The sequence below is a fragment of the Acomys minous genome, assembly GCF_964271855.1.
Source record: "Acomys minous genome assembly, chromosome: 5".
Lineage (NCBI taxonomy): Eukaryota > Metazoa > Chordata > Mammalia > Rodentia > Muridae > Acomys > Acomys minous.
Window position 1 is genome coordinate 58,286,532 of NC_140494.1, and position 13,285 is coordinate 58,299,816.

General features: G+C 39.4%; 1 protein-coding gene across 1 annotated transcript in view; it reads right to left on the bottom strand.

Moving 5' to 3' along the window:
• Positions 1-13,285, bottom strand: part of ADAMTS12 (ADAM metallopeptidase with thrombospondin type 1 motif 12) — a 259,452-nt gene that overhangs the window by 102,511 nt on the left and 143,656 nt on the right. The window contains exons 6-7 of the mRNA XM_084784120.1: positions 5,822-5,946; positions 1,902-2,051 (exon numbers count right to left, since the gene is read on the bottom strand). Of these exons, the coding sequence (XP_084640246.1) occupies positions 1,902-2,051; positions 5,822-5,946 (275 nt within the window). The remainder of the gene's footprint in view (positions 1-1,901; positions 2,052-5,821; positions 5,947-13,285) is intronic.

The window sequence follows — 13,285 nt, forward strand, 5'->3', positions numbered from 1 at the left end:
CAATCAAAGCATATATTAAAATAACTTGAGTTCTCTACTTACTAGTGTGTAAATTATTTCTAAAAATTTAAAGAAGTTTTCAGATTCTTATTTGTTTAATGTTTTCCTCTAACACACACACACACACACACACACACACACACACACACACACACACATCAGGCTAAAAATAGTATTTAGTTTGTATGACTGTTTATATAATTTGTAGCACGACGAAAAGTCCAATGGAGTTTAAAAATATTATATTTGTTAAATTTGTATCTGTTTAGTGACACTGATATTGTCATTTCATGGCCATACCAACTATAATCAGATTAAACGACTTCCTGCTTTTCCTAACCAGAAACAATGTTTTCTGTGGCTTAAAATGCAGGAAGAAATTCTTAAATTCCTTTAGTTGAAGCTTTATAACTCCCTGACAGTTACCTTGTAATACCCTACTATTGGCCATTAAAGTTATTACTGAAAATGATCTTCCAACTTCTCTTCAACACTACAGTGGCCCTTTCATTATTTTCTAGGTAAATCTCTCTGGAATTCAGATATTTTGCTCATTCCTTTCATCGCTCTCTGCCCTCTGGAAAGATGAGACAAGTCGACCAGACTCTAAAGTTGATCATTTAGATGTTATGGTAGAAGCTTCATTTTACATGGAAGGAAATAATACCAATAAGCCCTCCTTTAGGTCCATACACCTGTCTGTCTTCTTTCTTTTCTATTGTTGTAATAAGATGCCCTGATGAATATAATTAAAAGGAGGAAGGATTTATTTTGGCTTTCAGTTCAAGGGTACAGTTCACCATGATGAGGATTCTTAAGTGTCAGGAGCCTGAAGCAGTGAGCGACATTGCAGATTATCCTGCCTTATTCCACTAAGGGTGCTGTTATTAGGAAAGTCTATGTATTACCACTACCATTACCTCTACCACTACCACTATCACCACCACCACCACCACCACCACCACCACTACCACTATCACCACTACCACTACCACCACCACCACTACTACTACTTTACTAGTTGCTGTGGCAAGATACCTGAGCGGGGCAACCTGGAGGTGGAAGGGTTTAATTTGATCCATAGTTTGAAGATCACTGTGGAGAAGACATGGTGGCAGGACCATGAAGTAACTTCTCACTTGCATTGGCATCCATGAAGTGGACATAAATAGATGGGGCGCTCCGCCCACTTTATCCTTTTCATTGAGTCACAAAGATTATGGGATGGTAGGGCCCACGTTCAGAGTGAGTCATAGCTCTTGACTTCAATCTTTCTGGAAACATCTCATAGACACATCCAGAGGTATGTTTCCATGGTGATTCTAAATCCAGTTGTGTTGACACTGAAGAATAACCATGAGAGCGTACCATCCCTGGATTATGGTTTGATCAATTGGAAGTGAACTTGGCTGTTATTGTGGAATTATATAGGGCTGGAGATGATTTGGGTGTCCACTTTTGTCATGGGCTCTTTAACCAATAAATGGAACTGATATTACTAAATTAAAAAAAAAAGTCATTCCAAGATGGACATAGAGTCTCATGTCTGTAATTCTATCACTTGGGAGGCAGACACAGGACTGTAATGAACTGGAGGCCAGCCTGAGCTACACAGTGAGACCGTGTTCTAAACAAAACCCAAACAAGGGAGCAAGCAAACACTGCCATTTTTAGGAAGTCTCCCTTATTCTAATGTATGATAGTTATGAGAGGTAAGGACAGACTGGATGAGGATTGTGAAGTGTGGTGTAATCCCCACTTCTCACAGGAAGGCACAGAGGTCAGGTGGGCAAGCCTGTGACACATGCAAACTCATTCTCATTTTACATTGCCTCCTACTTCCTTCAGTGCTACTGATGCCTGAGCATGGCGAGGAGACCTCTGCTGCTTTAACCTTTTACCTGTGCCCAAGTTCATGCGCGATGGTGAAAGCCAAGGGGAGGCCGGAGTCTTCATTGATGTTACAACTCCTGTGTGGCTGGCACATTCCTGACAGTTGAGACAGCCCCAGAGTCTCGCAAGGGCGGTTGACACCAGCACAGATGTCCTTTCTGAAAGCAGAGAACGGAGATGCTTAAACACACCAGCAAATGTTGGAGAACTCCCTGTAAAAATACATCAGTATAAACTGCTATCATCTGTGTCTTTCAAGCATGCTTTAAAATAAAGTCCATATGAAAACAGGGATCAGCTCTAGATTCATTGGATTTATTCTGGCTTTATCCACAAATGTTGTTTTTATATCCTTAGAAGAGGATAAGATCCATGCCCATGTTTTTTTTAAATACATGGCTTGGGATCAAATTGAGTACTTTGATCTAAATATACCTATACCTAGGCCTGGAAGCTTCTAGCCATCATACAATCTATTCTTCTGCAAGCCTGGACCTGGAAGGATTCAGCTTTCAGCCTTCACTTGCTTACTTAGGCCTAGAATGTAGAATGTTTTCAGCCTCCAAGAGCTATTGCTGAATAGACTAACCCTTTCCAGTTCTTTCTGAACTCTGGCTGGCTGGTTCAACTTAGCTGTTCTGACTTAAACGCCTCTCCACACTGACTGATTCAGATTGGCTTCTCTCTGCTTCTCACTGAATTGCTCTGCTTGGAAAAAAACTGCCTCTGATCTCCATGAACTGAACTGTATGAACTGATCTGTACTCATCTGAACTACACGGAAGTGCACTGCACCATACTGTACTCCTGAACTCTACTGTACTGTTGTACTGTCTCCACAATCTCTCTCTCTGTCTCTCTCTCTGTCTCTCTCTCTGTCTCTCTCTCTGTCTCTCTCTGTCTCTGTCTCTCTCTCTGTCTCTGTCTCTCTCTCTCTCTCTCTCTCTCTCTCTCTCTCAGCTGCTCTTAAGTAGCCTCCACCCCTACCCCTTCTCTCTCTTATAAGTGATGGGGGTATCTGATCTCTGACTCATTCATTCAATTCTTTCTCTGATTCATCACATTATCTGTCTCTCAATTAGGCATCGTTTAGGATAAAAGGTGTATATTAAAGGTGTGTCTATATTCCAGCCATCACACAGACCTAGGTCTTAGGATGTGGTCCCTTATCAGAGTAGCCAAGTTGCTGGATTAAAATTCCTCTACATTTATCTAATTGAATTTCTCAAACTTTACACATTTCGGGAAATGTAAAGCATTTTATTTTGAGTGGATTTTGCTCATCATCTCAGGAGCAAAAGACTGCACTGACAATAAAAGTTAATTTGAACTTTGAATAAGGAAGGGGTAATTAGCAATTTTCTTTTCAGACATGAAACTTCCTTTTGGTCTTTCTACGGTCTGTTCTCAAAACTCATCTAAAGGTTTTTTTCTTCATGAAAAATGCAAATTCTCCCAATACTCCACAAAGAGATCAAATCAATTATCTCTCTAGTCACACTATACTAATAAAACTTGCACATATGTGTGTGTTTGTGTGCACATTACATGCACACTATGAAACTTAAACTCCCCTTTACACCAGGAATTAGCTAGAAAAGGAGAAGGAAAGACTCCTAGGAGCTCAGCTTTTCAGCTTTTCAAAAATAAAAGCATGCTCTCATATCCTAGACAGAATACTTCAATTGCTGACAGGAGTTTTGAGAGAGTCATTAATTAGTCATGGTCTTTCTTCAAGCACGAGAAGAACTTTTGATTAGCACAAGTGCCCGCAGTGTTTCCAGACTTTAACTGCAAAGGCTCTTAGGCTTTGTGTGGGCACCAGCAGCAGCAGCAGCAAATGACCTCTTGTTTTCTGTGTCCTTTGGGTAACAGAAAAATCCACACATGGAGAAGCTATAGGAGGTTTTAGTTCTCTAAGTAGCAATGGCTAGCTCTAAGGAGGGAGAGAAGCAGCCCCTTTCATGCACACTGTAGGTATGAGTCATATGTTCACTGCGAGCAGATATTGGAGCATTGAGTATTGTGGAGGTAGATCACACAGTCTCCAGCCAAAGAAATCTCAACATTGGCTGCAGGATGTGTTTTTTTATTACTTAATCTAGCATTGCAGTTCTTCTGGGACCTGTTGGGGGGGGGGGAAATTGCATGATACCCACTGCTAATGCTTTAACTCTCTCAGTTTGATTTGAAAGAAGCCAATGTCTATGGCATAATTTTTATGGATTACCTACTAAGTGCGTAACATTAAAGAGAGGAGAATGGGCAGACAACAAAGAATGGTAAAAATATGATTCTTGGAGACAAGGAACTTTGAATTGCAAGAGGAGTTTGGCTTTACCTTTATCATATACTAGACCCAAATGCAGGAAACTATGCTTTGGAAGGTTGCGTATGTGAAACATACATGTAGTGTATTCCCTACAAGTCAACCCTCCACTGAATGTAGTTCTATAGAGTACTGCAAATGTGGGTCTCAGAATATTTCCCCCAGTGGCAAAGCTTAGTCCTCACTCTACTCTCCTCTGACCTATTTTTTCAGACCAGAATTTTTCTGTCTGTGTTTGAGTAGGGTGAGGAATAGAAAATAATTTTGATCTTAATTATTTCCTAAGGAACTTTTGATAAAGTCTGGGCATAGTTTGAGTTCAAACACATCAGTTGTGTGTAGGGAATACTATCCTCATGAGTAAAGACCAGAGGTTAGATATTTTGCACATGAAAAGCCTCTACAACAAAGACTATCAACTCCACATGACAAGTCCTAAGGTTAAAAACTTAAGAAGGGTATGTGTTGTCCTATGAAAATGTAAAGGCTAAGTAATCCCATGTGATACATATGTCTGCCTTAGTCTCACCTGAAATTTCAATTTTCAGAATCCTGCATTTGAGTGAAAGAAGTAAAACCTGGTCATATGCCAATATGTTCCAAGAGAATCTTGGGTATAAATCTGTAGCAGTGGATTCCTAGGATCTACTGTACCTTAGGTTGACCAGTAGTCCCCTGTGGGGGTATGTTTGTGCAAATATAAAGCATTAAGCACAAAGACTCTGGTTCTCTCTAGCAGAAGAGGACTCTTTTACTACACATCCTTAGATTTCTGAATGTCTGTAATTTTACATAAGCTGCCTAGTAAGAACTACCCCATTTTATTATATGAGCCCTTATTATAAAGAATACAACAGAAGGTCAATAAATATTTACCTGACCAGTGAATAATCACAGATTTCAAAGAGCCTGAATTAATTAGGAAAGTTCATTAACTTTTCATACTTTTTTATCTTGAAAGGTTTGATACTTTTTTAATAGCACCATAAGATCCATGTGTGCTCACAACAAAATCATATCTTTGCAATGCTGTGGTCTGAACCCAAGGCCTCACTAAGGCAAGTGACTGTACTATATCACCATATTAAAACCATGAGTGTGAAAAAGATATATATATATCAGTGAAGGATGTGTGCACTGTATCCTGAGCATGAGTCAGGAGTGGGTTGGAAAAGGTAAGTTGCTATAAGGTTGCATCATACAAAATTGAAGAAGAGAAGATAAAGTAGAAATAAAAGGATTGGGAAGTCCATCAGCTGAGGGTCATAGAAGTCATCAATCAAGGGTTCAAAAATAGGTTTCTTGGTACAAAGAAGACAGTTTTAAAGGCAAAACCTTTGTTATGATAGGAAAAGAAACTTGTTTGCCAACAAATGCAGTTTTCAATAGAGGAGAGTTCTGTCATATTAATAAGCTTGCTAGCATGCCCTCGTCATAGTATGTGCCATCAAAGGAATCAAAGACCACAGTTGCTGCTTTGCAAATGACCAAGAAGAGCAGAGAATACTGAGAATCCCCTGAGGGTGAACACCTGACAAGACGTTCGCCACTAGCCTTCCTTGGCTGGTTACCCTTCTTTCCACATAGCCTCAGAGCTACCTGGTGATAAGGACTGCCACATCATGATGGACAGGGTTGAGGTCACTCTTGGGATTGATGCTCTTCTGCCACTTGCAGAAGCTGGAGAGTGTCTTCTCTGCATGGTGAACTATTTTCAATCCTTGCTAGAAAAAGAAGAGAAAGAGACTTGTGTGAGTGAGCTCTCTAGAATACAGCTTATTGTATTAGCAGTAGTCCTCAGAACCATTTCACAGAGATGAGCTGAGGATGGGTACTCCCAAAAATTGGAAGATGTTTGTCAGAGGCCAATGTTTTCTCTTTGGACTGACCCTCTTCTCTGAGCACTGGCACCCCTGACGTTATTTAAAAGAACTAAAGAGGGAACATCATGACAGAAACTGTCACCATACCAAGTAGCCCTTAAAAATAGATTGGAAATATAACAAGGCTCGCACTATTTGATGCTCCATTTCTCATGTGTCAATGCACCCTAAGCCAATACAGTTTCCAAAGCAGATTTTTTTTTCATTTCTAAAGAGAAAGAACAAAATTTCCGCAAGAAACATCCCTTCCTTATAAGGTAGCTACGAGGCTGGCTGCTGCATACTCTCATGAATTGCCTCATTTAATTTACTTGCATTTCCCCAGCATTATCAACAACAAAACATCATTATGTTCATCTTATAATTAGAGGAAATTAAATCTCAGAGATGGGAAGAACTAGCTGAAGGTCTCTCTGCTCAGATGCATTGAGCTTCCAAGTAAAGCTGTGCTTACAGCTAGTCATCAGCAGGACTAGAAATTTGCCTCCTTATCTAACTTTCACACAAACTCTGGTGCCCCATATTTGAACAAGTCCCTTGGACGGAGATGCCTGGTTGCACTCAGAGGAAAGATAAGAGGTCACCAAGGAGAGACTTGATACCGTATGAGCTTATTCAGGGGGAGGAGGTCCCCCTCAGACACAGACTTAGGGGAGGGGAGGGGAGTAGGGGGGAAGTGGGAGGAAGGGAGGAATGGGAGGATACATGGGATGGGCTAACAACTGAGATGTAATATGTATAAATTAATAAAATTGTATTAAAAAAAAAAGAAATTTGCCTCCTTTATACAGAAAGCTAGATCATCAAAGAGAACACCAACTGTGACCAGGTAACTTTTAGGTCTATGTTTAACTGTATGCTTCTTTGGTGGTGAGTATCTCTGAAAGAACACCTACTCCTTCTAAATAAATTCACATTTAAATTTATAGTTGTTTAAAAACAGTGAAATACTCAGCAACAAAACTACCAGCCATGTACAGAATCTGTACCTTGAATATGTCTAAGTGCTGATAAAAAGAAGTTATAAATGTGGCTGGAGAGATAGCTCAGAGTTTAAGAACACTGGCTCCTCTTCCAGAAATCCTGAGTTCAATTCCCAGCAAATACACGGTGGCTCACACCATCTATATTGAAAGGTGATGCCCTCTTTTATCATGCAGGTATACATGCAAACAGATCACTCATAAATACATATATTTTGAAAAATCCTGATGGTGGTGGCACATGCCTTTTCTCTCAGCATTTGGGAGTCAAAGGCAGACACATCTCTGTGACTCTGAGACTGACCTACTCTACAGAGTGAATACCAGGACAGCTAGGGCTTCAAGGAGAAACCCTGTCTGGAAAAACCAAAAGAAATCAGACATGTAAATAAATGAACTGATACTGCGTTTATGGATTCAGAGGTTCAATCTAGAGAGGATCTCGTCCTTCCAACTGATTTGTACCTCTTTTGCAATTCAAGTTAAATGCTTCATTGTGCCTTTTCTAGACATATTCAAGCTCATCATAAATGTACATGCAAATGCACAGCCCTTAGAGTAGTTAAAACAGTTCTCAGAAAAGAAACATAATGCAATTCTAAGGTTTACTGTACAACAGGTTCATAACCATGACAGTGTGGTGTAGCTGTGGGGATAGGCAGATAGGTCAGTGGACAGAGAGAAGCAAATGTAGACCCACCCAAACATAGTTAACTATTTTTTGCAAAGGTAATACTTCAATTCACTGAAAGGAAGATAACCTTTTCAGTTAATAGTGTTGGATAACAAACAAACAAACAAACAAACAAACAAAACCCAACTCAATTAAAATGGGAAAGAAGAAACCATGAGCAGACATGTCTCAGAAAACACACAAATGGCCAATAAGCATATTGAAAATACTCAAGGTTGGGTATCTTGACACACACATACTCATATAATTGGGCACCTGAGGCAGAAGGAAGGTCTTGAGTTGAGGCCAGCCTGTGCTACATAAGGTAAGTTCCAGACTAATCTGAACTACATAATGAGACATAAAAAAAGAGAAAACTTTCTCTAAAAATAGAGGGGGAAAAAGGAAGAAAGGGGATGCTAGTTAAAATTATAAAGCCTTATCATTGTGCATCTGTTAGGCAGTAATTGACAGAAAGACAAATGATAATAAGCACTGGCAAGAATGTAAAGCAGAAACACTTGAACCGTTTGTAGAAGTGCAAACTAGTATAGTCTTGATTTAAAACAGCATTAAGTTTCTCAATAAATTAAAAAAGAACTACCATTTGATCTAGCAATCCTTCTAGTGGGCATATATGCAAAGTTATGAATTCTGTATGCTGAAGAGATACTCGAGCTCAATGCTTCATTTTTCATAAGAGCTAAGATATGAAATCAACTTAATATGCATGTGTATGAGAAATCTGATATATTAGGCTAATGAATGAAAGAAATTCTGTCATTTGTGAAAAAAATATGAATGAAAATGAAGGGCATCATGTTAAGTGAAATAAGCCAGTCACAGAAAGACAAATATCACATGACCTCACTTACATGAGGACTCTGAAAACTTAGAACTTGGAATTAGACAAGGGCTGTAGGTAGGGGTTTGTGAATATATTGGTGATAGGATTTATATTTCAGTTTATGTAGGAGGAATCAGTTGTAGAGCTGTACTACATGACATGATAACCATGGTCAATAACAATGTATTATATATATGAAAATTTCCAGAAGAATAGATTTTAAGTGTTCTCACTATGGGTAAAATGTGAGATGATACACACTTTAATTCACCTTGCTCATTCACTCCACAAGATTACATACTTTAAAATACTATGTTTTGCATAATGTAGATATACAATATTTGTTGGCTTTATGAAATAAAATTACACAGCTGGAGAGAGAGAGAGAGAGAGAGAGAGAGAGAGAGAGAGAGAGAGAGAGAGAGAGAGAGAGAGAGAATGGAAGGAAGAAAGTACACCAAATTTGAGAAGAATTTTTCAGGTACTAGTTCCAGAGCTTGTTTTTCTATGAGTTCCAGTGAGAAACTGTATTTAAAAGGTCTCACCTTGGGCATGGTGGCCACACTTTTCTTAAAGGGGATTGAAAGTTGCTTCCAAGCTTCCAGGTCAGACAGTTTACAACTGTATGTAACTCTAACTCCAGGGGACTCTTATGCCCTCTTCTGGTCTCTGTTAGAACCTGCACTCCTATGCACACACACACAGACACGTACTCATAAACTTAGTTAATAATAAAATAAAGTAATCCTCCCACATTATATCAGATTAGGGATAATAGACTGTGTCTCCGTACTTCATCCAAGTTGCTTTGTCAATTAACATGTGAAGTTCTCAGGAGTGAGACAACCAATCTAGAGTTGAGAGGGATGCACATCATGGTAACTAGAATTGGTACCAATCGTTTTCAAGTGTCAAAGCCACAGATAGAGATGAAGATTTCCTCACTTCCCCATGCTCACACTAGAAATAACATTCAAATGGTATTACTGTGACTATGTCTGCATAGTTGAACTGATTACAATAATGGTAATATCTATAGTATTGTTTTGTGTGCTTTGGTCTTTTATGGCTCTTACATTATTTCATAATCCAAATGAAAACTTTATTTTCTCTGTAACTCTTTGCTTTGGTGGTCAGATAAATATTCAAATACTGCTGCTTATTAAACAGACTGAAAATTTACCAGGGTCTCTTCAGATCCCCAGAATGTCTAGCATGGCTCGAGCACCTGTGCTTGCTGTAAACCACTGCTCTCATTAAAACCATGGCACTATCTTGTAAAGACAGAGAAGTAAAAGTCTCACCAGCTCCAGGCCATGTTGTCCTGGCAGCTCTCATTTGAGCTGGAGTGGTGCCTGGCAACTGTGAAAGAGTTACACTCTGTAAGTTAAAGGCAATAGAGATGGCTCAAAGGGAAGTCTGCAGACATCTTTAAATTTGCCAAAGGCCTTTGAAGGAGTTCTCAATTTAACAATACCAGTCTGTTGCTCTGGTCTCAAATATTTTTCCATACTAGCGTTTGCTTCATTGTGCTCAAGATGTTAAGAAGTGAAGGCAGCCTTGGCTGGTGCCATAGTTTGAGTGGGACCCCTGGGCCCAAATCTACCTATCTTAATGTTCTTCTTGTAGGTTTCTAGGATCCTCTGGATCCTTCAACTTTGCCATTCTCCCATGCTTCTCTCATCTAGCATCCCAATAGGATGTCCTCCCCTCTGTCCCAGTTTCCTAGTTAGGGAAGACTTTCATGGGACATGCCCCGTGGGCTAGTATGCAGATATAAGTGAGTATATACCATTTGAGTCTTTCTGCTTCTGGGTTAACTCACTCATTATGATCATTTCTAGTTCAATCCATTTGTCCACAAATTTGGGAAGGTAGCACTCAGAGGAAGGATAGCAGGTTACCAAGAAGAGACTTGATACCCTATGAGCATATACAGGGGGAGGAAATCCCCCTCAGTCACAGTCATAGGGGAGGGGAGTAAGGGGAAAATGGGAGGGAGGTAGGAATGGGAGGATACAAGGGATGGGATAACCATTGAGATGTAATATGAATAAATTAATAAAAATTTTTAAAAAATTATTAAAATAAAAAAAAAGAAGTGAAGGCAGCATGACAAACTCTCAATCCAGGACCATGAGATAAATGAAACATATGTGTTGTGATGTCTGAAAGAGGCCCTGGCTTCTATTTAAGTTTAAGGTTCTTTTTCTTGGTGGCCATGATTTGTTTTAGAGTTACAGGAGCCCTGGAGGAGCCTGACAAAATAGCTGTGAGGTTTGTCTTCCTCGTCCTGTGGATCAATCTCTATTTTTCAGACTTGTAGCTTTTCCATTGATTACACAAGAGAGTTCAAGGGCAGATAGCTCAATTCAGCAGCAGCCCAAGTTCTCCATTTCTTTGATTTAAGGGTCAGAAACTGGAGCCAACTCAAAATAGAATCTAGTAAGGCTAAACCAATAATGAAATGTGGCTTTAAACCACTTAACAGATTTCAATATTAGTTTGATGATAGAAAAATAATTATTTGAAGGTAATAGCTGTAAGTAGCTCATATTATGAGCTTTGAGCAAGTAAAAATGAATAGATTCATTATCAGATAATGACAATGCTTTACAGCCGTTACTATATTATTATGGTCATTTCTGAAAGTCTCCACCAATATAATAGTCTTTCCTCTTCCAGACTCTCTTGATTGTCCAGGTTTTTAAATTTGACATGGGGTCACATATGTAACATAGGCTGGCAGCGACCCATGATCCTCTTGTCTTTCTTAGCCCCTGGGTTCTTAGCCCCAAGGTGTGTACCACCACACTTGGCTTCATTCATCCACAGTGACCATACCATCTAGCTTCAGAAATCTTCTGACAATGTTTGGCATTACCCATGGGTAGGTCTCACTTAGCCAAATTCAACCAGTGATACTTTATGCAGTCATTCTTGGGCCACTGGATCAAATCCAGGAACTGCAATGGATATGCAATTGTAATATATATATATATATATATATATATATATATATATGATAAAAAACTTATTCTGAGGAACATTTACATATATGTGTGTGTGTGTGTGTGTGTGTACATATATAATCTGTTTTAGTGGAATTATTCTGCAATGGGGGAATGATACCCCAATTAGACACTGCATGGTGGCAAAAGAAAGAGAAGAGGAGGAGGAGAAGGACAAAGGAGGAGGAAGTGATGGAGGAAGAGGAGAAAAAAGAAAGCAGTACCAGGAATAGATTATTTCTTTGTGAGTTGTTTGCCAATGGGTTCCGTAGACCACCAAGTATTACAGGGTATTGCCAGAATGTTCAGTTACCCTATAGCACTTGATTTTAAAGCCCTCCATCTGAAGATACCACAGAACTTAAATCATAGAGCTTAGTATCATGCCAAGTGGATACTGACATGGAAACTTCGTTCCTACTGGCTATCTTTCATAGTGCTGTAAGGTGCGACCCATGTTATTGAAAGAGAAAAGCTATCATCAACGTCATCCAGTGAGGAACTTTGTGATCTACAACCAACCTGGCAAAGTATGCCCAGGGATACAATAATGGCAAAGGCAAATATCAAAGGAGTAACCAAACACTTTCTGATTGGATCTAAGGCTTTCTCCATGAGACAGAACTCATACTTGGCATTGTTAGTGGGGCCAAGAGCCTGTGGCTAGATAGATAATCGGTCCTAGGGAAGAACCAATTTGCTAAGTAGACACAAACTTACAGTGACTCCTAATGACTTATTGTTATATTCATAGATCACGCATTTCTCAACCCTCATCAGAGATGCCTCTTCTTTTAGTAGATGCAGTTAACATATAGAGCCCCACTTCTCAATTTGCAGAGAATTTAAGAGACTGTGGAGTCCTCACTTCTAAATGGAATATCACAACTCTCACACCCAAGCTCAGGGATTCTCACTGAAGAAGGGGTGGAAATTTGTTAAAAACAATGGGACACAACAGGACAGTTGAACATAAGGACCCACAGTAATCAGTGCAGCGTTTGCAGTGTCTGTGTAAGGGGCAGCAGGAGAAGGGCAGTGGGGGAGGGGCAGTGAGCATGAAGGCCCACTCCTAAAGAGGAGCTGTTGGGAGAGGGAGGGTTAGCTGTCTTTAATGGGGTGGCACTCATAGATGGAGCACTATCCAGGGTCAACTGAGCAATACAAATTGGAATTGATGGGTCTTTTAAAAGAGGAAAAAAAATTCAAAGTTGACTGGGTAGGGAGGTGAGGATGGGAAGGGTGGATTTAGGAGGAGTTGTGGAGATAATTGTAATAAATATATATATAGTTTTAAGTTCTGGAAGAATCAATAAAATATGAATTATAAAGAAATCTATAGTAAAAATTCATAGTTAGTTATTGTACCATTATTTTCACTTAGGAAGTGATAAATAAATACCACAGAAACAACTGGACAGTATAAGCAAAAGAAGGGGGAGGGGAGCAAATAATACCTTTCTCTTTCAACTACAAACCTGATGCAAAAAATTAATTCCAAAGAGCCATACAGTTAAATATAAAATGTGAAGATATGAAACTTGGAGAACAGGGGCCGCATGGTTACTCTTGCCCTTAATTTCAGGACTCAGGAGATAAAGGCAGGAAGATTTCCATGAGTTTGATGTCAGTCATATCTACACAGTGAGATTGCAAAAAAGCACAG